Source organism: Aquarana catesbeiana, linkage group LG01, assembly GCF_042186555.1.
Source record: "Aquarana catesbeiana isolate 2022-GZ linkage group LG01, ASM4218655v1, whole genome shotgun sequence".
NCBI lineage: Eukaryota > Metazoa > Chordata > Amphibia > Anura > Ranidae > Aquarana > Aquarana catesbeiana.
The window spans coordinates 95,226,890-95,253,400 of NC_133324.1; the positions used below are offsets into that span (position 1 = coordinate 95,226,890).

A 26,511-nucleotide genomic window follows, 5' to 3' on the forward strand; every position below is an offset into this window, starting at 1 on the left:
CTGCCCTCAAAGCATCTGACCACACCAAGATCGGTGTGATAAAATGCTTCCCCAATTTCCCAATGGCGCTATTTACATCCGGCGAAATCTAAGTCATAAAATGCTCGTAGCTTCCGGTTTCTTAGGCCATAGAGATGTTTGGAGCCACTCTTGTCTCTGATCAGCTCTATGGTCAGCTGGCTGAATCACCGGCTGCATTCTCAGGTTCCCTGTTGAGACAGGAGAGCCAGAGAAAAACACGGAAGACGGTGGGGGGGGGGGGCATTCCCTCCCACGGCTTGTAAAGGCAGTCTAGAGGCTAATTAGCCGCTAGGATTGCTTTTACATGAAAGCCGACCGCTGGCTGAAAAGAATGATACCAAGATGATACCTAAACCTGCAGGCATCATTCTGGTATAACCACTCAAAGTTGTGAATGGCGTACCTGAAGACAAAAAAATGGTTAACAATAAAGCACAGTAAACAATAAAGTATAAATAATTACATACCTGAAAAACAAACATGATAAAACATAATAACAATAACAATAACAATAACAATAAAACACTGCAGAATAGAATACAGTAAAAAAAGAGCAGAACAATAGAGAGAGAGAATAGAGAGAGAGAACAATAAAACGACAACTATTTTTTTTTATTTTATATATATTTTTTTTTTTTTTACACTTTTTTTGTAACTAACTTTTATAACTGTAACCGGTTCCAGGTTCGGGTCTCTCAAAATGCGATGGCATCTTGGGAGACCCTGTGAAAGTGTGCCTAGTCTGTGCAATGCTGTACCCTACGCTAATACTCAACTAGTGTATGGTAGCGTTCAAAACATTCACCAATGCAAAGACCAGGATTGTCAGGACAGAAGGGACAATAATAGCGGGTGTCACGCCTATATCCGCGTTTGCTGCAGACACAACATCTTTTTGGGGGGGGTTCGTTGGGTAGGGGTACTCGGGAGCACATAAAAATGCCTCTCATGCAGCCGACTGCATTTCGTTGGGGGATGTGAATGGGGGAAGTACGGGCGCTGCAGAAGTGGTGGGTTCCCAATTAGGATTGGCGAATGCAGCAGGAAGGGCACTATGGGCACGACGGGCCTGTGTTTGTCTTTTTGGTGGCAGCGGGACACTACTTGTGCTTGTCACCTCACCAGCTTGAACTGCACTTATGGGACTCGCCACGTCACCAAGTGTTACTGCAGTGCTGGTTTGACTACGACCGGGGTGTACTAGGCCGCTGGTGCTTGCCAGTTCAATAAAAAGCTTCCAAAAAAACTGTTAACGATCGCAGGGATCAGGCCTGACTCTGCGAACGCTGCAGTTATGCGTTTAGTGTTTTGTAAGTGACAGTGATCGATCGATACTGCACTTGGGTGGGCTGGACTGGGCCGGGCGGAGGGGCAAAACGCAGGTGCTAGCAGGTATCTGGGTTGATCCCGCTAACACTGCGTTTTTGGGAACCCTAAACTGCTGGGGACGCTAGTATAGATCTGATCTGATCGGATCAGATATTGATCCGTTCAGATACTATACCACTAAAGGAGGCGTATGCTGCGTGCGTGGGTGTTAGTGGTACTGGCGCTAACCTGACGCTGCCTGGGGCCGGTGCTTGCTAGTTCACCAAAATGCTACCAAAAAAACTGTTAGCGATCGCAGGGATCAGGCCTGACTCTGCGAACGCTGCAGTTATGCGTTTAGTGCCTTGTAAGTGTCAGTGATCGATCGATACTGCACTTGGGTGGGCTGGGCTGGGCCGGGCGGAGGGGCACAACGCAGGTGCTAGCAGGTATCTGGGCTGATCCCGCTAACACTGCGTTTTTGGGAACCCTAAACTGCTGGGGACGCTAGTATAGATCTGATCGGATCAGATATTGATCCGATCAGATACTATACCACTAAGGGAGGTGTACGGTGCGTGCGTGGGTGTTAGCGGTACTGGCGCTAACCTGACGCTGCCTGGTGCTTGCTTGCCAGTTCACCAAAATGCTACCAAAAAAACTGTTAGCGATCGCAGGGATCAGGCCTGACTCTGTGAACGCTGCAGTTATGCGTTTAGTGTTTTGTAAGTGACAGTGATCGATCGATACTGCACTTGGGTGGGCTGGGCGGAGGGGCAAAACGCAGGTGCTAGCGGGTATCTGGGCTGATCCCGCTAACACTGTGTTTTTGGGAACCCTAAACTGCTGGGGACGCTAGTATAGATCTGATCAGATCAGATATTGATCCGATCAGATACTATACCACTAAGGGAGGCGCATGCTGCGTGCGTGGGTGTTAGCGGTACTGGCGCTAATCTGACGCTGCCTGGGGCGACGCATATCACCGCCGGGCGATCAGGGGGCTAAACCTTTATTAGGTAATAAACGGCGGGTGCCCTGACACTATAAAAAATAAACGAACTAACCTGCGTCACCCGTAACGGTTATACGGTGATCAGTGGTGAAAGGGTTAACTAGGGGGCAATCAAGGGGTTAAAACATTTATTAGGTAGTATATGGGGGTCCCTGTCACTATAAAACGCTGACGGCGAACCTAAATATTTACCTCACTAACTAGCGTCACCAGCGACACTAATACAGCGATCAGAAAAATGATCGCTTAGCAACACTGGTGACAGGGGGTGATCAAGGGGTTAAAACTTTATTAGGGGGGTTAGGGGGGTACCCTAGACCTAAAGGGGGGTAATACTCACTGTCCCAACACTGTAACTGTCACAAACTGACACTATGCAGTAATCAGAAAAAAAAAAAAAAAAAAACCTGCTGGTGTCAGTTTGTGACAGGGGGGGGGATCGGGGTGTTTTGTATGCCTGGCATGTTCTACTGTGTGTGTTGTGCACTCACATTGATGTCTTCTCCCCTCGGCGCTGGAACGGAAAATACCGAGCCGAGGGGAGAAGACATCATTTCCTTTGCTGCTGTTTAGCATACAGCAGCAAAGGAGTGTTCCCATTGGCCGGCGGCGATCGCGAGGGGGGGGCCACGAACGGATGGCCTCCCCCTCATCTCGGATCGCCGGGGAACAGAACGGGACCGCTTCGGGCACCGGGGGGGGGTCCGATCGGACCCCCCACCCGCGAGAGGCAAATCACGTACATGTACGTGATTTTGCCTGCCCGTGCCGCCTTGCCGACGTAAATCGGCGTTAGGCGGTCCTTAAGTGGTTAAAGTGAATGGGACGGTCGGTGAGTCAACAGCGGGTCAGAGGAGGAGCCTCTGAGGGACAGAAATGACAGTTGCTCTTTAAACATTATGATTTAAATTAAGTCTTTCTCCACCCTGTAGGAAAAACAATTGGAATTAACCGTTTCTTCTAGGTCCAAGCAGCAAATTTTGTTGAAGGATAGGTTCATCACTTGAACATGTTACCCCCCGTACATGTTCAAACAGACCCCTCTCTTCACCTTAGCACCCCCCATTACCTGTGATAGCAGGTGAGGGTTCCTCTCCCCTGCAGCCACTGTCACATTTGAAATCGGTGTCGCTGTGCAGGGCCTCCGCCAGCGAAGTCGCATCATTTATTCACGGGGATCTTCAACCTCAGCAGATGGACTTGTAGTTTCAATGAACTGTGTGATTACTGATCATTACTCTCGTAGTCCATTCACAATAAATGACGTAAATAGACACCCTCCCGGAAATGTGCGACCGTGCTGTAGCCATCATTCATCTATAGCGCGGTCAGGAAGAGGGGAAACCGCTCTGCATCAGTACTGCATAGACCTCAAGAAGGAGAAGTTAATCCCACAAACTAAAAAATAAAATGTTAGGGCTTAGGTATGCCAATGGCAGCCCTTGCTGCCCCTCTGAAAAGCAATCTGTGGTGGATCACTCTTCAGAGGGCATTTGACAGGCAGCAGGGAGACATCTGTTTTAACCCTGTAATGCCCATACCACCTACATTGCATGAGGTTACAGATCACATCCAGAAGGGCCCCATGCACTTGAATAGTTTGTACTCCCCTCTGAATGGGACGAGTGTATCATTTTTTGCCGGGGACGGTGAAGCAAGGCATTGCAGCTGTGCCACACATACATCTCCCTACAGCTGTGGTGCTGGGTTAAAGGGGCGGACGTAATTGAAGAAGCTGATTGGTTTCTATGCAGAACTGCACCAGGTTTTGCACTCTCCAGTGTTAGTAAATCCCCCCTCAGTGTAGAATGTGTCCGGGTTGGTCCTTATCATTTGCTCTCTTCTTACCCGGCAGCTGCTTGTCACAAACTCAGTCCTGTGTCTCCCCCTCTCTGGCTTCTGTACAGGGTGAGCTCCAAGCAGAGGCTTCTCACACAGGAACTCAGTGCCGCAGGGTGACAGGCAGAGCCTTCCTTCTCCTCCATACTGAACCTCCACAGAGTCATCAGAGAAAAGGAACAACCTGCAGCCAGAGGACATTCTTCTCCTGTACAGGAAGTGTGCCTGGGCTTCCTGCTAATCTACAGGGACTTTCTGTTGTGCTACACCCTCCCACCATCCAATCAGAGTGCTCTCAGGGACTACTGAGGACATGTTGATAGGATAGTGGGTGTTCAGGGGGCGGGCTGTAGCTCTAAGTTCCTGTCACTTAGCAACCAAGGGATGCCAGTCACTAGAGAGCAAACTCTCCCTCAAGGATGTCTCCATCCATGTAGCTTGTATTGTGTAACATTCATAGGGTTGTCCCGGCAGATCTGGTTATGGACAGGTTACTAGGCATGAATGCCAGCTGAAACTGATTTCAACAACATTGGAATGGGAAGCATTGATTATGACATACCTCCCAACTGTCCCTGATTTGGAGGGACTGTCCCTGATTTGGAACAATGTCCCTCTGTCCTCCTCATTTGTCCCTCATTTTGGTCTGATCTATATACCTGTATTAAAAATGCACTATATGTCTTATCAAAAAGTGTTTTACATTGTTAAACCTTTCATCCCATTTCTAAATTGTTCCATTTGTACATTTCAAAAGCCAATATAAAGGAATAGTATTGGTTAAAAAAAAAGCACTTGTGGGTTTAACCAATCATTTTTTGTATATTAATTCTCATTGTAAGGGGACATGGCAGGGGTAGGGGCGGACTGACAACTCATGGGGCCCCCGGGCAATAGGAGATTATGGGGCCCCCGGGCAATAGGAGAAGATTATGGGGCCACCGGGCAATAGAAGATTATGGGGCCACCAGGCAATAGATTATGGGGCCACACAGCATACACATACAGTATACACACACAGAATACACATACACACACATTTTTACATACTGTCCCTGGTTTTATTGAGGCTGGCAACCCTGATGGGGCCCCTTAGTGACATGGGGCCCTCGGGCAGTGCCCGAGTGCCCGAATGGTCAGTCCGCCCCTGGGCAGGGGGCGCATCCTATTAATACATACTTTTGCTTATGGGTGTCCGTCATTCCCATCTCAGAAAGTTGGGAGGTATGGTTATGAGGTATAATAATGCCTCGTACACACGTTCCAATTGTCGTACGACGTATCGTTCGCATTTTGTTGCATAAAACTAATATCGAATACAGCGGCGCAAAATGTGCTCTACGAAAAGTAAGATTTTTGTCGTACGATTCTGGAAAAACCTTCCGCTGTGCGTAGCTACATATTTTAAATAATGTCAAATACGTTTGACCCCTGTGTCTTTCTGGTTTATTTTCGTGTTTCCAATCATGCGTGGTGTTCGTCTATCTATTTTTAGCGTACTGATTAAACGATTGTCATACGGTAGGCTGTCGTCCAAGCAAAGTTTTTGTGTTTGTCCCTTCAGATTTTGTTGGACGGACTGTCGTGATCAGCTGTCGAAAGCTGTGTACTAACGATCAGATTATCGAACGATCAATCCGAAAGCAATTTTTATCATCCGATAATCGGAATGTGTGTAAAAGGCATTAGGCTCTAGGAGGGAAAGACTCGGATAGGGGGATAATCTCCTTTTGAAACATACAGGCGGTCCCCTACTTACAAACATCTGACTTACAAACGACTCCTACTTACAAACGGAAGGAGACAACAGGAAGTGAGAGGAAATCTACCACTAGGAAGGGAAATTCTCTCCTGTAAGAGCATAGTTGCCAACATTGTAAAAAAAAATTTAGGGACACTTTTTTGACTGTAGGCGGAGTCACACTATTATAAGGGGGCGGGGCATGCATTTGTAGGCGCGACAAAGGAAAGTAAAGATGCGGCGCGCTCTGTATTCCAGAGTTTAACAATCAGCAGCTAAAGATACTCCAAACACCTGGTGTTAGCGCTTTAATCATCCCGGCACCATGGTTGTTATGGTGTCAGGATGATTGAAGCGCATTATTTCTATTATTACATTGTAATATAGAATTAAATCATTCAACTCACCATAATGCAGAATCAGTGGGACCCCTGAGTGTGTCGCCTGCCACCAGGTGCCCCCAGCAGAGTCCGTCCTTGCATCAGGTGCCCCCAGCAGAGTCTGTCCATACATCAGGTGCCCCCAGCAGAGTCTGTCTTTACATCAGGTACCCTAGAAGCAGAGGCCCTCCTTACAGATCTGTGTCCCTGGCAGTAGAGCCCCTCCTTACATCTGGTGTCAACAGCAGCGGAGGCCTCCTTTATATCTGGTGTCCCTGGCAGAGGAGCCCTCCTTACAGATCTGTGTCCCCCAGCAACAATGCCCTCCTTACTTCAGTATCACCAGCAGCTGGCAGCCCTCCTCACAGAATGATCTGTGCCCCCCAGCAACAGAACCCACCTTACTTCAGTGCCCCATGGCAGCAGCAGCTGAGCCCTCCTTACAGAGCAATCTGTGTCCCCCAGCAGTGCAACAGCTACAGTTCCTGGCTTTCTCGTGTGTTCAGTGGAGAGGGAAGCAGCCGATTGGCTGCCCCTTCCCTCTCCACTGAACACAAGGGGAATGTTTTTTCCTAAAACAATCCCGATTTTCCCGGGACAAAGGCAAAATCCTGGGAAATGAATCGGGACGAGCTCCGATCGGGACGAGGGTCCCAAAATCGGGATTGCCCCGGGAAAAAATAAAAAATAAATAAAAAATTGGGACTGTTGGCAAGTATGCAGTCATCCTGACACCATACCAACCATGGTGCCGTGATAGTTGAAGTGCATTATTTCTATTACATTGCAATATAAAATGAAATAGTTCAACTCACCATAATGCAGAATCAGTGGGATCCCTGAGTCTTACTTGCCACCAGATGCCATCAGGTGCCCCCAGCAGAGTCCCTTCTTACATCAGGTGCCCCCAACAGAGTCCCTTGGCTCTGCTGCTCGTCGGATTGATATAGCTTGCATAGTGGAGAATGTGGTAATGTTAAATAGGAAATGTTGGTAGGGCATTGTACAGAGGACTGTAGTATGTACAGCAGGTCTAAGATAAAGGGCAGTGTACAGAGGCCCATAAAATGTAGGGTGGTGCGTCTCCCATTGTAAAAATAGGACAGTGGAATAAATCCTCCAAAAGTTTACTTCAACTTTAATGCAGGAAGGAGGGAGGGAGGGAAGGAAAAAGAAGAAGAGGGAGGGAAGGAGGGAAGGAAAAAGAAGAAGAGGGAGGGAGGGAAAAAGAAGAAGAAGAGGGAGGGAGGGAGGGAAAGAAGAAAGAAAAAGAAGAAAAAGGAGGGAGGGAAGGAAAAAGAATGAGAGGGAGGGAGGGAGGGAAGGAAAAAGAAGAAGAGGGAGGGAGGGAAAAAGAAGAAGAAGAGGGAGGGAGGGAGGGAAAGAAGAAAGAAAAAGAAGAAAAAGGAGGGAGGGAAGGAAAAAGAATGAGAGGGAGGGAGGGAGCGAAGGAAAAAGAAGAAGAGGGAGAGAGGGAGGGAGAGAGGGAAGGAAAAAGAAGAAGAGGGAGGGAAGGAAAAGAAGAAAAAGAGGGAGGGAAATAAGAAAGAAAAAGAAGAAAAAGGAGGGGGGGAAGGAAAATGAAGAGGGAGGACAGACGAAAGGACAGAAAGAAAGAGAAAGAGAGAAAAAGGACAGAAAGAAAGAGAAAGAGAGAAAAAGGACAGAAAGAAAGAGAAAGAGAGAAAAAGGACAGAAAGAAAGAGAGAAAAAGGACAGAAAGAAAGAGAGAAAAAGGAAAGAAAGAAAGAAAGAAAGAAAGAAAGAAAGAAAGAAAGAAAGAAAGAAAGAAGAAGGAAGAAGAAGGAAAAGAAGTAAGAGGGAGGACAGAAAGAAAGGAGAGAGAAAGAGAAAGAAGAAGGAAGAAGAAGGAAAGGAAGAAAGAGGGAGGACAGAAAGAAAAAGTGGTAAAAAAGCAGGAGTAGTATGGCGCTGCCCTTATGGAGACAAAAACGTCTTGCAGCACCTCTAACAAAGGGAATTCGCTAACTTTTGCCATGCTTGATTTGTTCATTTGAAATGTGAGTACATTTGTCTATTAAGTTTTAATAAAAGTTCTCCTATGGTTTTACACGATGGGCATACCTTCTTTCCTTTACATGTAATTACTACACCACAATATGCAAGTAAAGTTTGGGGGATATCCTTGATTGCTACACAGTGGCAGACCCTGTGACCATCCATACCCTTGCAGGGGAAAGGAGAATCCGGTGAGTGCAAGCATTGTCAGAGCATGCAGACAAGGCACTAATTAAAGAAACCAACACCTGGATAAGAAGCTTTCCTACAGATATTTGACCCTCAAAGATTGAACACTACAAAATACTCCAAAAAGAACTTGTTTTTTCATAAACTGAACTTTTCCTATCCAACTAATACTGGTCACAGCACAAGAGTCACTATTTATGATGGATAATTTGCACAATGTTGTATAGATTTGTATGATTTAACACTGGTCACTTTAGTAATGCTGCACTATGCACTTTTGTTGAATAATTGAAGCACCTTAGGTTGCAATTGTACTTTTAACGGGAAGGACTTGGCACCAGTCACATATTTATTCATTTTTGGCACACACACTTTAGGAATTATAAAGTCATTATAAAGAAAGAGTTTTTTATTTATTTATTTTTTTTTGTCTCCATAAGGGCAGCGCCATACTATTCCTATTTTCCTTTTTTTTTCTTTTTTCCTTTTTAACACTTTCCACCTAGATGATATTGTATCCATATCCATAACTACTTTATTACTTAATTTAAAGGGCACAATGCACTTTTGTTGAACAATTGGAGCACCAGTTGTTGTTTTTTCTCTTCTAATAGAAATATTCGCCACCAGTCACAGTTTTATTCAATTTTTGAACACATACAGGTTTTAGAAGCAATTCTATAAGTACACTAGGCAATACATTCACTACAAAGAAGAAAATATCTTTTTGTCTCCATAAGGGCAGCGCCATACTACTCCTGCTTTTTTACCATTTTCTAATACTTTCCACTTAGGTGGTATTGTATGTGTAGAGGCAGCAGCCATATCCATAACTAAAACATTCAATTCATTGCGCGGATTTACCCCATACACCTACTAGAAAGAAATAAAGGACAGAGAAAGAAAGAAAGAGAAATGGAAGGAAAGACAGAGGGAGGACAGAAAGAAAGAAGAAAAAAAAAAAGAACACCGCCGCCATAGGAATCCATGTGTCCGGCATCCTGAAAGGGGCAGGGTGCATGGATAGGGGTCGGTGGCAGGGATGGGGGGTGGCGCCTGTGCGCCCACAATGCACGGGCCACCACTGCTCTCCCTCCAAGAAGTTCTGCAGCAGCTGAGACACTCAGCCCAGGCTCACACTAGCGCAATCACAGACATCGCATGTGATGTCTGAGATGCGAGTTAAGCCATATAACTGTATGGCTGAACTCACATTAGATTCTCACAGAAAAAAGTGCAGGGACTTGTTTCCCCCCCCCACACTAGAATCGGATCGCATGGGTGTTCCCACCTATGCGATCCAATTCCTGTGCGAGTTCACAGTTCGCAATGCGATCTGTAAACCGATCTGGGGGTGTCATTAACAATGTATTGCACCCACAGCGGTTCGCAGAAGGCAGTGTGAACTGTCTGTGGGAGAGGAGAGATGAGGGAACCAGAGCTGTAATCACGCATCGCATCAGTGTGACCCTAGACTCAGGGAAAGCCATCAGAGGTGGGGGAAGCAAAGCCTGGCTTAGTGCACAACACTACTCACCAGGCACATCAGTCACCTGCCTCCAGATGAGCTTGAGGAAGAGAAGCAGATCGCCCCAATGACATGTAAAATGAAGCCAAGATGGAGGGGTGTGGCCAGCACAGGAGGGGCGGGGCCGGCACAGGTCCGATGCGGGGAAGGGAAATCCCTACTGACAGCAGAAATTTCATCGGTTTTAATGATGCTGCGGACCCGCTCCTTAACCGATAATTGCCTGCAATCTCTTGTATACATTTCATCTGACAACGGGGGAATCCCACTGACAGATGAAAGAATCAAACCTGAAGGTATCGGCGCATTTGCACGAGTACTGTTACTCGTGCAAATGCTTAAAGTAGTTGTTAACCCTTTACAAACACTTTATGCTACAGGTAAGCCTATAATAAGGCTTACCCGTAGCCACCCAGGATATCTCCTAAACCTGCACGGTTTAGGAGATATCCCCTGTATCCCCTGATGTCATCGGCACATGCGTACTGGGGCAAACTGAAGCATGCGTGGGAGTGACTAGGACGGCTGCCGGGGCATCGATCGATCTAAGGTATGCTACGCATACTAGCTCATTATGCCCTTGTCTTGCAGGGGTTTCTTTCTCTTTTTTTATTAGGGTTTATAACCACTTTAATATTGGCACACTGTGGCTTCCTGTCAACCACTTCCTGTCAAGAAAGAAAATGAGGGGGTCCACCTTCAGCCATCCAACCCCATAAACTCCACCCACTGCCGCCCCCCACCCCCTATTTTTATTTTATTTTTTTAAATACACCAAAATCTTAGGAGGTGGGGGGCGGTAATAGGAAGCGGCAGTGGGTGGCCTTTATGGGGTTGGATGGCTGAAGGTGGACCCCTTTTTTTTCCCATGGGGGGGAGGTGTGATAGAAAGCAACAGTGAGCACGGCCTTGATAGGGGGGTAGATGGGAAATGACGGTGGGTGACCTGGTTAGATTTTTGTGTATTTAAAGTGGAGGACCACCCTAAAAAAAAATATTACATCAAACTGTTCCTACAAATCTGGAGAAAAAAATAAATAAAAATTTTAACTTACCAGAAATGGCTGTTGCTAGGCAGATCGTCCTAATCTGCCACTTCCTACATCGCGGTGATCTTCAGTCTTCTCCTCCTCGCGTTGTCTTCTGGGGAATAGGGAGCGCTGTGTTCTGGGAACTGTCTGTGTCCCACAACACAGCACGCCCCATTCACAAAGCGCTGCGCGACTCGCGCATGTGCAGTAGGAAACAGGCAGTGAAGCCGCAAGGCTCCACTGCCTGTTTCCCTTAGTTTGAATGGCGTTGCCTGGACCGGAGAGCCGAGGGCAGCCGACATTGCGGGCACCCAGGACAGGTAAGTGTGCTTATTAAAAGTCAGCAGCTACAGTGTTTGTAGCTGCTGACTTTAAAAAAAAAAAAAAAAAAATTCTCAGCTGGCCCACCGCTTTAAAAAATAGAAAAATAACAGGGTCACACACCGCCACTTCCAATCTACCCCCCCCCCCCCCCCATCAAGGCCATGCTCACTGTCGCTTCCTATCACACCCCCCAAAATGGGAAAGAAAAGAAAAGGAGGGGGTCCACCTTCAGCCATCCAACCCCATAAAGGCCACCCACTGCCGCTTCCTATTACCGCCCCCCTAGACTATTGTGTATTTAAAAAAAATAATAAAAATTAGGGGGTGGGGGGCGGTAATAGGAAGTGGCAGTGTGTGTCCTTTATGGGGATGGATGGCTGAAGGTGGACCCCTTCTTTAGGGGGTGGGTGTGATAGGAAGCGACAGTGAGCACGGCCTTGATGAGTTTATTTTTTTTTTGGGGGGGGGGAGATAGGAAGTGACGGTGGGTGACCCCCTTATGGGGACAAATAGCTGATGGTGGCCCAGTTAATTTTTTAAATGCACAAAAATCTAACCAAGGGGGCCACCATCAGCTATTTGTCCCCATAAGGGGGGTCACCCACTGCCACTTCCTATCCCCCCCCCCCCAAAAAAAAAAAAAAAACCCATCAAGGCCGTGCTCACTGTTGCTTCCTATCACACCCCCCCCAAAATGTGACAAAAAGAAAAAGGAGGGGGTCCACCTTCAGCCATCCAACCGCATAAAGGCCACCCACTGCCACTTCCTATTACCACCCCCCACCCCCTAGATTTTTGTGTATTTAAGAAAATAAAATAAAATTAGGGGGTGGGGGGGTGGTAATAGGAAGCAGCAGTGGGTGGCCTTTATGGGGTTGGATGTCTGAAGGTGGACCCCTCCTTTTCTTTTTCCATTTTGGGGGGGTGTGATAGGAAGTGACAGTGAGCACGGCCTTGATGGGGTTTTTTTTTTTTGGCTGAAGGTGGACCCCTTCTTTTTTTACATTTTGGGGGGGTGTGATAGGAAGCAACAGTGAGCAGGGCCTTGATGGGGGGGGGTAGATAGAAAGTGGCGGTGGGTGACCCCCTTATGGGGACAAATAGCTGATGATGGCCCGGTTACATTTTTAAATACACAAAAATCTAACCGGGCCACCATCAGCTATTTGTCCCGATAAGGGGGTCACCCACCGCCACTTCCTATCCCCCCCCCCCCCCCCAAAAAAAAAAAAAACCCACCCATCAAGGCCGTGCTCTCTGTCGCTTCCTATCACCCCCCCCCCCCAAAAACTGAACTCCTTGTGCCCCCACCAAAATGTGTATATATATATATATATATATATAATCTTTTTTTTAATTAACTAAATTATATATAAAAAAGAAAAAACCCACACACAATTTTCCCCTAAGAGAGCACACCAACCCACTGTACCAAATCAACCCCCCCACCCCAAAAGGGAGGGAGAATTTTTTTTTCCCTCTAACAGAAGCTGGGAGCACTTACTGTGTGTAAAATAAGTGACTCGCTCGCTTCCTCCCCCCACGTGGCACTGAGTGTCCGTGGTCCGGCCTCGGGCTCCCCCGGACCTTTCAAGTTGAAGTTCTCCTCCTCGGGGTCCCTCCCAGGCTGAGGCAGCAGTGTCAACAGGAGGAGGCGAACCTCCTCCGAGTCCTGGCGTCCTGGCACCTTAGCCTACACAGCAGCGCACCTCCTTCTCTTCCATCCATGTGCTCCAACTACGACTGCGCAGGTCTGGGCGGGCTGGCGTGGTAACTTAAGTAGCCACGCCCTCGCTTACCATACTTGGCAAATCAAGGAAAGGAGAAAGAGCATGTGTCCTCCTTGTCCAATAGAAGACAATTGGCAGTCGGTAAAAAAATCAGCTTTGCCATTGATCACACCCTCCCCTCCCCCCAGCACTGCCAGTGAGCCCAGGAGTTTTCTGTCTATTGATGGGTCCCCTCACCACCCCAGTCCATGGTGTGGCGGCAGTGAGGAGATGGTGTGCTGTAACCTTTAGAAACCAATCAGTGAGCAGTATTTATGTACAGTAATCTCTAGCAACCAATCCTAAAACCTTTATTAACCTCCTACAGGCCATTCTGCTGGGCAGGTAAGTCATGGACACCTACAGTCTGCACTGAGTGCTCCCTTTTAGTTATTTTGTCAGCGGATCTCTTATCACAGGGGGGGTGGATTATTCACTGAGTGCTATTAAAGTGTATTTAACCCCAGATGGTTTCCATTAGTCTTCTTTTTTTCCAGTTTATTTTCACCTGGTGATCCTGCCAGTAACGAGGGTGACGACGCTCACTCGCTGTACTGTATATGGAGGAGCAGCTTTGTCAGGGGAGGTGTTCTGTAGTTCAAGGGGAGAGCTGGAAACATTGTAACTTATAAAGAGTGCACAGGAAGTCATTAACTTACAAGATTTCTGGCAGGATCAATAGCTTAAAAATATACATATTACATAGTAGGTGAGGTCGAAAAAAAGAAACAAGTCCATCAAGTCCAACCTATGTGTGTGATTATAAATACATTTAATTTTTTAATATCTATCTATCTATCTATCTATCTATCTATCTATCTATCTATCTATCTATCTATCTATCTATATTCACTTGTAGAGGAGAACCGCACTCTGCTTACAGTTTAGTGCCAGCAATCAGGTCTTCCCACCGACCTTGTATATAGAAAAAAAGCCCAAGAGGTTGCTGCACTTAAAAACTTCTTTGCTTTATTTCACAATATCTTCAGGAGAGATTTACAAAGCAAGTATAATCCTTTCAAGCAATATCAAAGGCAAGAAATGCCTACACAGTTTCAGACATGAGTAGATTCAGATATGGATGGATGGATGGATTACGTTTCGGGCTAGTCAGCTTACGCCCTTCCTGAGATCCATTGAAGCACAGCTATATATATATATGACGTAAAGTTTGTTTGGGTACAGCGTCGCACAACCGCGCAATTGTCAGTTAAAGCGACGCAGTGCCGTATCGCAAAAAATGGCCCGGTCATTCAGCAGCCAAATCTTCCGGGGCTGAAGTGGTTAAAAAAAAAGCAAAAAAACTTTACAATCACTTTATCCACTTCTATACCGGACACTTTCACCCCCTTCCTGCCCAGGACCATTTTCAGCTTTCAGCACTGTCTGACTTTGGATGACAATTGCGCGGTCATGCAACGCGGTACCCAAACTAAATTTTTATCATTTTCTTCCCACAAATAGAAACTTTCTTTTGGTGGTATTTGATCACCTCTGCGGTTTTTATTCCTTTGTTCCTGCAAAGCAGGAATATGGATCAATGCCTTCCCCTAGTACAAGCACCTCCCCCACAGTACACCACACTGGCTAGGCACACAGTTAACCCTTTGATCGCCCCTGATGTCTAACCCCTTCCCAGCCAGTGTCATTAGTACAGTGACACTGATCACTGTATTAGTGCCACTGTTTCCCACAAAGTGTCAGTTAGTGTCTGATTTGTCCACCGCAATATCGCAGTCCCGCTATAGTTCTCTGATCACCGGCGTTAGTATTATTAAAAAAAATTATAAAAATTAATGAAATTTCCATAACTTTATCCCATATTTTGTAGACACTATAACTTTTGCGCAAACCAATCACTATAAGCTTATTGGGATTTTTTTTCTTTTTTTACCAAAAAATATGTAGAATACATATTGGCCTAAATTTATGAATTTTTATAGGAATTTTTATTCACTTACCTTTTTTTTTTATCAGGTATGTTTTACAGCAGAAAGTTTAAAAATGTTTTTTTGTTTAACCATTTCAATACCAGGCACTTAGACACCTTCCTGCCCAGGCCAATTTTCAGCTTTCAGCGCTGTGGCAATTTGAATGAAAATTGCGCTGTCATGCAACACTGTACCCAAATTTTCAATCATTTTGTTCCCACAAATAGAGCTTTCTTTTGGTGGTATTTGATCACCTCCGCAATTTTTATTTTTTGTGCAACAAATAAAAAAAGACCGAAAATTTTGAAAAAAAAACAAGTTTTTCTTTGTTTCTGTTACATTTTTTTGTAAATAAGTACATTTTCTTCTTTAATGATGGGCACTGATAGGCGGCACTGCTATGCGGGACTGATGGGCACTTGTATGTGGCAATGATAGGTACTTATGGGTGGCACTGATGGGTACTTATGGGTGGCACGGATGGACACTGATAGGTGGCACTGATGAACACTGATGGGTGGCACAGATGACACTGATGGGTGGTATTGCTTGGCATCCCTGTTTTGTAATGTGCCACAGAGGTGCCAGTCAGTGTCCATTTGTGGGCACAGATTGGCATATTTTTTCACATGTGGATGGCCATGGGGGATGTACCTGGCCATCCACATGCTGGGGGCTTCCCTGGTGGTCTAGTGTGGGCATCTGAGGGGGGGCTGCACTGATAAACAATCAGGGCAGACCCCCCCTGTCAGGAGAGCCGCCAATCGGCTCTCCTCTACTCGCGTCTTCCTGTTTACATCGTGACTAGCCGCGATTGGACACGGCTGATCACGTAATAAAGAGCCTCCGCCGGAGGCTCTTTACCGAGATCTGTGTAGTGGTGTGTCAAATTGACACACCACACCACCGATCGCCGCGATGCGCGCCCCCATGGGCACGCGGCGGCTGTTATCCTGAAGGACGTCATATGACGCCCAGTCAGGATAACTGAACCACCGCCCGGCCGTCATTCTGCTATAGGCCGGGCGGGAAGTGGTTAACGCTCAAAAAAGAAAAAAACGCATTGGTGATCAAATACCACCAAAAGAAAGCTCTATTTGTGGGAAAAAAAAAGCACATACATTTTATTTGGGTACGCCGTTCCAAGGCCGCGCATTTGTCTGTTAAAATAATGCAGTGCCGTATCGCAAAAAATGGCCTTGTCATGAATGGGGGTAAATCTTCCAGAGGTTAAGTGGTTAAAAGTCTGCTGGGTGCCAAGTGTTTGGTCTTTTATATACTGTACTGAGAAGTAAATGATTATTTATTTTTTCTTCTGTAGATGATTGAAGACCCCATCCAGATGCAGAGGCTGAAGTTTGCCTTCGAGTCAGATGGGCTTTTAGGTAAACTTGGGGAAAATTAAAGACGAAGTTAAAAAAAAATAAAGTTGTGATCTCTGGAGCAAAAGAAGATTTGGTTGAAAGTCTAGGGGTGAATGCATTGTCACCTTGTCTATAGTAACTGATGGTCTTACAGTTGGCTTCAAAATGTGACCGGTGTTCCCAACCTCACCTACCACAGTATCTGCACCCTCTGCTATTTACTGGGGTCTTCAGGGTCTAATGTACCTCTCCCCTTCTTCCCAGCAAAATCCTTTTCTCTGATATTAAATCTTCCAGAATACCCTCTCATTCCGTCCATTGCCCTCCATGCTGTTTCTTGATGGCATTAGCAATTATTTGTGGGTATTTTTGTTGCATGGAAGTATAGACAAATCTTTCCACAATCTAGGAGCCTCCAGAGAGCAAAGAGCAAACATCTAAACAATTGATACACTTCTGTTAAATTTCACCCCCTAACAGTGGATATATATATATATATATACCGTATTTATCGGCGTATAACACGCGCCGGCGTAGAACACGCACCCCAAGTTTAGGAGGGCAGTTTAAGGAAAAAACTTTTAGGAGGGAAGTTTAAGAAAAAAAACTTACATTTAGATGCCCATCAATGCAGCCTCATCAGTGTCCATTTGCAGCCTTTTCCAGTGTCTTTGCAGCCTTGCCCAAAATTGCAGCATGTTTGGTATTTTAATTTTAGCGCCGCCGAGATACACAGAGCTGGATGTCCTGGGTACTCGGCTCCTCTTGGCTCTCACAGTCCCGCCCAGTCCCGCTCCTTGGCCTGGCTCCTATGATGTACATAACACAGGTCCAATGGCGGGACTGGGCGTGACTGCGAGTGGACAACACTGAAGAAATTACACTTTTCTACAATGTAAAGTAGTGAGTGTACAGCTTGTATAACAGTGTAAATTTGCTGTCCCCTCAAAATAACTCAACACGCAGCCATTAATGTCTAAACTGCTGGCAACAGAAGTCAGTACACCCCTAAGTGAAAATGCCCAAATTGGGCAAAATTAGCCATTTTCCCTCCCCGGTGTCATGTGACTCCTTAGTGTTACAAGGTCTCAGGTGTGAATGGGGAGCAGGTGTGTTAAATTTGGTGTTATCGCTCTCACTCTCTCATACTGGTCACTGGAAGTTCACCTCATGGCAAAGAACTCTCTGAGGATCTGAAAAAAAGAATTGTTGGTCTACATAAAGATGGCCTAGACCAGTGATGGCGAACCTTGGCACCCCAGATGTTCAAATACACTGCAGAGTGCATGAGCATCATGGGAAATGTAGTTCCAAAACATCTGGGGTGCCAAGGCTCACCATCACTGGCCTGGCTATAAGAAGATTGCCAAGACCCTGAAACTGAGCTGCAGCACGGTGGCCAAGACCATACAGCGGTTTAACAAGACAGATTCCACTCAGAACAGGCCTCGCCATGGTCGACCAAAGAAGTTGAGTGCACGTGGTCAGCGGCATATCCAGAGGTTGTCTTTGGGAAATAGATCAAGATAAACTTATTTGGTTCAGATGGTGTCAAGCATGTGTGGCGGAAATCAGGTGAGGAGTACAAAGACAAGTGTGTCTTGCCTACAGTCAAGCATGGTGGTGAGAGTGTCATGGTCTGGGGCTGCATGAGTGCTGCCGGAACTGGGGAGCTACAGTTCATTGAGGGAACCATGAATGCCAACATGTACTGTGACCTACTGAAGCAGAGCATGATCCCCTCCCTTCAAGGACTGGGCCGCAGGGCAGCATTCCAACATGATAACGACCCCAAACACACCTCCAAGATGACCACTGCCTTGCTAAAGAAGCTGAGGGTAAAGGTGATGGACTGGCCAAGCATATATCCAGACCTAAACCCTATTGAACATCTGTGGGGCATCCTCAAATGGAAGGAGCGCAAGGTCTCTAACATCCACCAGCTCTGTGATGTCGTCATGGAAGAGGACTCCAGTGATAACCTGTGAAGCTCTGGTGAACTCCATGCCCAAGAGGGTTAAGGCAGTGCTGGAAAATAAATATTGACACTTTGGGCCCAATTTGGACATTTACTCTTAGGGGTGTACTCACTTTTGTTACCAGCGGTTTAGACATTAATGGCTGTGTGTTGAGTTATTTTGAGGGGACAGCAAATTTACACTGTTCCACTCACTACTTTACATTGTAGCAAAGTGTCATTTCTTTAGTGTTGTCACATGAAAAGATAGAATAAAATATTTACAAAAATGTGAGAGGTGTACTTACTTTTGTGAGATACTGTATATGAAGTTGACATATCCTAAAGAGATCACTCCTTGACACAATGGGGGAGATTTCCTAATACTGGAGCACTTAGGCACCGAAAATATATATATTTTTTACATTTATTTTTTTTAAAACAAATTTCTTCATCAGTTTAGGCCGATGTGTATTCTTCCACATATTTTTGGTAAAAAAAATTGCAATAAGCGTATATTGATTGGTTTGCGCAAAAATTATAGCGTCTATAAAATAGAGAATAGATTTGTGGCATTTTTATTTATTTATTTTTTTTAACTAGTAATGGTGGTGATCTGCAATTTTTATCGGGACTGCGACATTCCGACGGACAGATCGGACACTTTTTTGGGGACCAGTGACATTTATACAGCGATCAGAGCTAAAAAAATAGGCACTGATTACTGTATAAATGTCACTGGCAGGGAAGGGGTTAACACTAGGGGGCTTGTACAAGTCAATCATGGGCCGTCGGAGAACATCGAGTCCTCCCAACCCACGGGCACTCCCCCACAGCGTGCAGGGAGAGCGACCGCGTGCCCACCCGCAACTAAGCCTGCGCGAGCCGCCGTACAGGTAGGGCGATTCGCGCAGGAGGGCCATTGTGCCACCGTCAAACGGCGGCGGCTGGTCTCAAAGCAGTTAATCGTTCATCAAATGACCAAAAAAAAAGCAGAAAAACAACAACATGCTTTGGAGGTCTGAACTCCCCTCCCCCCCCCCTTATACAACGGGAGAGATTTACTAAAACTGGAGCACTCAGAATCGGGTGCAGATGTGCATGGGAGCCAATCAGCTTCCAGGCAGGGCTGGTGCAAGGATTTTTGACACCCTAGGCGAAACCTCATTTTGGCCCCCCCGGCTCCACCCATGACTTCACCCTCTTTGCCATGCACATGTATACCCCACCTTTTTAATGAAGTGCCCATCAATGCAGCCTTCCAGTGCCCATCAATGTAGCCTCACCAGCGCCCATCAATGCGGCCTTCCAGTGCCCATCAATGCAGCCTTCCAGTGCCCATCAATGCAGCCTCACCAGCGCCCATCAATGCATCCTTTCAGTGCCCATCAATGCAGCCTCACCAGCACCCATCAATGCAGCCTTCCAGTGCCCATCAATGCAGCCTTCCAGTGCCCATCAATGCAGCCTTCCAGTGCCCATCAATGCAGCCTCACCAGCGCCCATCAATGCAGCCTTCCGGTGCCCATCAATGCAGCCTCACCAGCGCCCATCAATGCAGCCTCACCAGCGCCCATCAATGCCGCCTTCCAGCGCCCATCAATGCCGCCTTCCAGTGCCAATCAATGAAGCCTTCCAGTGCCCATCAATGCAGCCTTCCAGTTCCCATCAATGCAGCCTTCCAGTGCCCATCAATGCAGCCTTCCAGTGCCCATCAATGCAGCCTTCCAGTGCCCTTCAATGCAGCCTTCCAGCGCTTATCAATGCAGCCTTCCAGTGCCCTTCAATGCAGCCTTCCAGCGCTTATCAATGTAGCCTTCCAGTGCCCTTCAATGCAGCCTTCCAGCGCTTATTAATGCAGCCTTCCAGCGCCCATCATTGCAGCCTTCCAGCGCCCATCAATGCAACCTTCCAGCGCCCATCAATGCAACCTTCCAGCGCCCATCAATGCAGCGTTCCAGCGCCCATCAATGCAGCCTTCCAGCGCCCATCAATGCAGCCTTCCAGTGCCCATCAATGCAGAATTCCAGTGCCCATCAATGCAGAAATCCAGTGCCCATCAATGCAGAAATCCAGTGCCCATCAATGCAGCCTTCCAGTGCCCATCAATGCAGCCTTCCAGTGCCCATCAATGCAGCCTTCCAGTGCCCTTCAATGCAGCCTTCCAGCGCTTATCAATGCAGCCTTCCAGTGCCCATCAATGCAGCCTTCCAGTGCCCATCAATGCAGCCTTCCAGGGCCCATCAATGCAGCCTCACCAGTGCCCATCAATACAGCCTTCCAGCGCCCATCAATAAATATTTGCTTGCTTCCATTCTTTCAGGAGTCAGGACACAGACACATTCCTCTGCCGCTGCTGTGCCTCTGACACTATGTGTGAATGGAGCGGCAGCTGCCTGCTGATGCCGAGACTTAGTTGCTTGCTGCAGAGAGAAGAGAGTAGGAACGCCAGTGTCCGGGCGCCCTAGGCAGCAGTGTGCCCTAGGCGGGTGCCTAGTTTGCCTAGTGGTAGCACCGGCCCTGCTTCCAGGTTTTATTGTCCAAGCTTAATTGAAGAAGCTGAAGTTAGAAGCTGATTGGCTCCCATGCACAGTTGCACCAGATTCTGAGTGCTGCAGTTTAGTACATCTTTCCCATTGTATAAGGGGGGGGGGGGGGGAGTTCAGACCTTCAAAGCAAGTTGTTTTTCGGCTTTTTTTTTTTTTTTTTTTGGTCATTTGATGACTGATTAAGGTTTCCTTGGACTCATTCTGTAGGTTGGCGCTCTTCATGCGATCTTCCTCATTCTGACCGCTGTGGGGTTCGGCGGGGTCACCATTGAGGACACATTTTCAGTGTGATTTGTCTGGCAGAGAAGGTTCGGTGCCTAAAACTCTAGAGAGATTTCAGGAGTCGGGTCGCCGTGTCGCTTTGAAAATGCATTTGTGGTGCGTAAATGATGTGGAATATTTCTGCTAATTTCAGCATATTTTCATGAATGGATTATTGGTATAAATGGGCCTCCAATAGTTCCGGCTTCCTGTGGAATGTCAGGGCTGGCTCCTCCCTCCGACTCTTTGGGGGTGGATCTGACACTTTGTATATCATCTGCTTAAAGATTGGGGGGGAGGGGTCATTTAACGACAGCTTGACCCCAAAAACCCGATACAGATCACTTCCTGCCTCTGGAGACACCGGCTCAGCTATCGTGGGACTTACAGGGAAATGTTACACGGTGATGATAGAATTATCAAATTTAGTTTTATTTATTGGAATTAGAGGTGTAAAAATCATCTGAAAAGCGAACCCGGACTCTTTATATTGTGATGAGATTTTGTAATAAAGATTACATGGGAGGAATATGATAATGACTCCGGATTGGTGTATGTGCACGGCCAGGATGATGATAAACTGTAATTGTGGAGTAATTCCACGACATCGATCGATGACAAACCCCTCCCCCCTGTCATTCCCCCCACAATGGAGAGCTGTGAATGGGCCTTACATTTTATTTTATTTTTCTATGAATGGATGAGAGGTATAAATGGGTCTCTTATATCTGCCTGTAGTCCTAGTTTTAACACTGAACTCCAGGCAGACATGTAAATACACAGATTATTTACCTGTGACAACCCCCTCAGAAATTACATACATGACACACGGGTCAGTCACAGATTACATACATGACACACGGGACAGTCACAGATTACATACATGACACACGGGTCAGTCACAGATTACATACATGACACACGGGACGGTCACAGATTACATACATGACACACGGGACGGTCACAGATTACATACATGACACACGGGACGGTCAGAGATTACATACATGACACACGGGACGATCAGAGATTACATACATGACACACGGGTCGGTCAGAGATTACATGCATGACACACGGGACGGTCAGAGATTACATGCATGACACACGGGACGGTCAGAGATTACATACATGACACACGGGACGGTCAGAGATTACATGCATGACACACGGGACGGTCAGAGATTACATGCATGACACACGGGACGGTCAGAGATTACATGCATGACACACGGGACAGTCAGAGATTACATACATGACACATGGGAAGGTAAGAGATTACATACACGGCACACGGGATGGTCAGAGATTACATACACGGCACACGGGATGGTCAGAGATTACATACATGACACACGGGACAGTTATAGATTACATACATGACACGCGGGACAGTCAGAGATTACATACATGACACGGGATGTCAGAGATTACATACATGACACACGGGACAGTCACAGATTACATACATGATCACGAGATGGTCACAGATTACATACATGACACACGGGACAGTCAGAGATTACATACATGACACACGGGATACATGAGGAGGAGATGGCACCCCATTGGTCACGCAGGGCCGCTGTTAGAAATCACGGGGCCCCCTACAACCTACCTGACAGGCCCCCCCCCTGGAAATCAAATAAAACTAGCAGTGTATACGAGACATTGGGCCACATTGACATTTGAAGTTACCTGAATGTGTGACAAAGTGCACAGGTAACGGGCAATCTGCAGAGCATTTCAGAAATGTACTTCACATGCGCAAAGAACTTGTGGTGCCCAATAATTGTTAATGGCGCCCCAAATGCAATGATCAGACATGTGTTTTGTCTTGTGGAAAAGCTGCATGCCTTAAAAATTTCTAAAGCCTCTATGATGTGTTTGTCACATATATGGGGGCCCATTCAAGTGAAAAACAAGAAAAAAGAAAATGCGATGAGGAATGTTGGTTATGTGAAGTATACAGGGACCTTAGGGATGGGATATAGAAATGGCTGGGCAGAGATTCCTGGCAGCTGGAGAGACATAGAGATGTCTTCACTGGCTTCTTGCTCAGCACTGCAGTGACAGCTCTCTGCACTTCTAGGCTGGCTTCATATTCACCTCTCTCCAAAATCCTAAAGTTTTGTGACTTTGTTCCCCTCCCCCACTCACCCCCTCCAGCAGAAATACTACTCCATCCAAACCCTGGAGTTCAGTGACAGTATGATCTGGAGGGAGGGGGGTCAGAGGTCAGGACTCAGGGAGGAGCTGAAGAAAGCTTCCTATTCACCCTGACCAAAGACAACACTGACGAGGGGGCGTTTCAGGCCTGGAAAGTAATGCTCCTCCAGGAACTCCTCCCTCTTCCAGGCCACACCCCCCCCCCTCAAGCAGCAGCTTGCAGGAGATAGGCTGGGAACCTGTAGGGGGCGGAGACTCCAATGTCTGGCATTTATGGGGCTAATGGTTTCCATGGAAATCATCACCTCGGCTTGTTTACCTTCTGCCGTCTTGTGAGCCACACATGCGCAGTAGCTGCAGGGAGAATTTCATGCTCCCGCCTGTGAAGTCACGTGGCCTCATTCTGACCGTTACGTGCAACACGTGACTGCTGCAGAGAGACCTAACGGCTCTGGTGGGAGTGGGCGTGATCAGCGCATGGGACGGGCGTGACCAGAGGATGAATAGCCAATCAGGAGCTGGAGGCTGGAGCCGTTACACTTGTGACGTCACGGCTTGATCAGATAAACAGCCGAGCGGGGAAGGGAGCGCGTCAGTGTGAGGAGAGCGGTGAGGAGGAAACATCTCCACCACAGAGCTCCGGAGGGAGGAGCCATTGTCCGGACTACAGACGGGTCACAGCGTGTCTGTGTATCCGGGGAACCTGCCTCCTCTGCTCAGCCTCTGAAGAACTACAACTCCCAGCAATCTCTGTCCACATGAGGAACTACAACTCACAGCATGTACTGTGTAAGTAATGGGGGTTCAGCTCCCAGCCTGGAATAGGCTGTTACAGGACTACATATCCCAGCATGATTTCTTCTATAGATGTACTACAAGTCCCAGCAATCTCTACATACCCCAGCCTGCTACCCTCCCCCTCCTCGGGTAATTGCACCCCACACTCCTCTCCCGCTGGTCGGGACTGGGGGGGGGGTGCAATTCCCCCTGAGGAGGGGGAGGGGCCGGGGAGCAGACTGGGGTATGTAGAGATCACTGGACCTGTAATATCTCCATAGAGAAAATCATGCTGGGATATGTAGTCCCACAGCATCTTATTCCAGGCCGGGAGCGGAACCCCCATCACTTACACAGTGCATGCTGGGAGTTGTAGTTCCTCATGCGGACAGAGATTGCTGGGACTTGTAGTTCCTTTAGAGCCTGAGCAGAGGAGGCAGATCACACAGACACGCCGTGACCCGGCTGTAGTCCGGACAATGGCTCCTCCCTCCAGAGCTCTGTGTGGGGGATGGTCCCTCCTCCCCCGCTCTCCACACACTGACACCCACATCTCCACTCACCTACCACCGAGGGTGGGGCTCCAATTGCCCGCCCTCCCCCACACACGGGGCCGATCCAGGAATCATCTCCACCACAGAGCTCCGGAGGGAGGAGCCATTGACCGGACTACAGCCGGGTCACAGCGTGTCTGTGTATCCGGGGAACCTGCCTCCTCTGCTCAGGCTCTGAGGAACTACAACTCCCAGCAATCACGAGTTGTAGTTCCTCATGCGGACAGAGATTGCTGGGACTTGTAGTTCCTTTAGAGCCTGAGCAGAGGAGGCAGATCACACAGACACGCCGTGACCTGGCTGTAGTCCGGACAATGGCTCCTCCCTCCAGAGCTCTGTGTGGGGGATGGTCCCTCCTCCCCCATTCTCCACACACTGACACCCACATCTCCACTCACCTACCACCGAGGGTGGGGCTCCAATTGCCCGCCCTCCCCCACACACAGGACTGATCCAGGAAATATTCGATTGCCTCTCGGGGGATCAGGAAGGAATTTTTTCCCCAGCTGGAGCACATTGGATCATGCTTTGCTGGGGTTTTTCGCCTTCCTCTGGGTCAACTGCCTCACAACCCAATACACCCACTCATCTACCATCAAGAGGGGACGCTACCACCCTGGGCATAGTGTGAGTGTGGCCAGTGGAACTTCCCCCCAAGTTTCATCTGCCCTCACTCCCCCATGCCCAGCATACTGGTAATACCCCCTGTCCCATTTATATGCAATCATCTACCACCAAGGGTGACAATGCCTCAGGCTCTGCTACACCCACTCATCTACCACCAAGAAGGGACGCTACAACCCTGGGTAGGGGGTGAGTGTGGCCAGTGGAACTTCCCCCCAAGTTTCAGCTGCCCTCACTCCCCCATGCCCAGCATACTGGTAATACCCCCTGCCCCCACCTACACCCACTCATCTACCACCAAGAGGGGACACTACCACCCTGGGTAGGGGGTTAGCGTGGCCACTGGAACTTCCCCCCAAGTTTCATCTGCCTTCACTCCCCCACGCCCAGCATACTGGTACCAAGCCCACCTACATGCACTCATCTACCACCAAGAGGGGACGCTACCACCCTGGGTAGGGGATAAGTGTGGCCAGTGGAACTTCCCCCCAAGTTTCATCTTCCCTCACTCCCCCACGCCCAGCATACTGGTACTGACCCCACCTACATGCACTCATCTACCACCAAGAGGGGACGCTACCACCCTGGGTATGGGTTGAGTGTGGCCAGTGGAACTTCCCCCCAAGTTTCACCTGCCCTCACTCCCCCACACCCAGCATACTGGTAATACCCCCTGCCCCCACCTACACCCACTCATCTACCACCAAGGGTGACAATGCCTCAGGCTCTGCTATACCCACTCATCCTTTTTTTTTTTTTTTTTTTCACTAAACTTGACATATCCATTAAAACAACCTTCATAACATATTTATATTGATCACATCTTTATACACTTCCCAATCCCCCCCCCCCCCCCAAAAAAAAGACTTTCCCTTCTCCCCCCTCCCTCCACCGCTCCTCCCTCCTCCAAATACCTTATATTAAATATGCTCCCAATTCACCCAAACCAAGAGAACAAAAAATTAAGAGGCTTCAATGAGCCATGTCCATATCACTCTTAACACTCCCCAAAAAAAAAATATGAGGCTTCTATAAGCCATACTCCACCCCTTACCTATCTATAGTGAATATGCACCTCATCTTCCTTTAACCATATGTACTCCTTCTTGCCCACACCCCCTCATCTACCATCAAGAGGGGACGCTACCACCCTGGGTATGG

General features: G+C 47.6%; 1 protein-coding gene across 3 annotated transcripts in view; it reads right to left on the bottom strand.

The window, feature by feature from the left end:
• The window catches only part of LOC141132974 (uncharacterized protein C5orf34 homolog), an 80,889-nt gene that overhangs the window by 40,868 nt on the left and 13,510 nt on the right, over positions 1-26,511 (bottom strand). The window contains exon 1 of one of the 3 annotated variants that reach the window (XM_073622012.1): positions 4,193-4,439. The exons of 1 other annotated variant lie outside the window; for it this stretch is intronic. In XM_073622012.1, coding sequence (XP_073478113.1) covers positions 4,193-4,384 — 192 coding nt within the window. In that variant the 5' untranslated portion in view covers positions 4,385-4,439. One more of the 3 variants, XM_073622021.1, reaches the window with a different exon arrangement.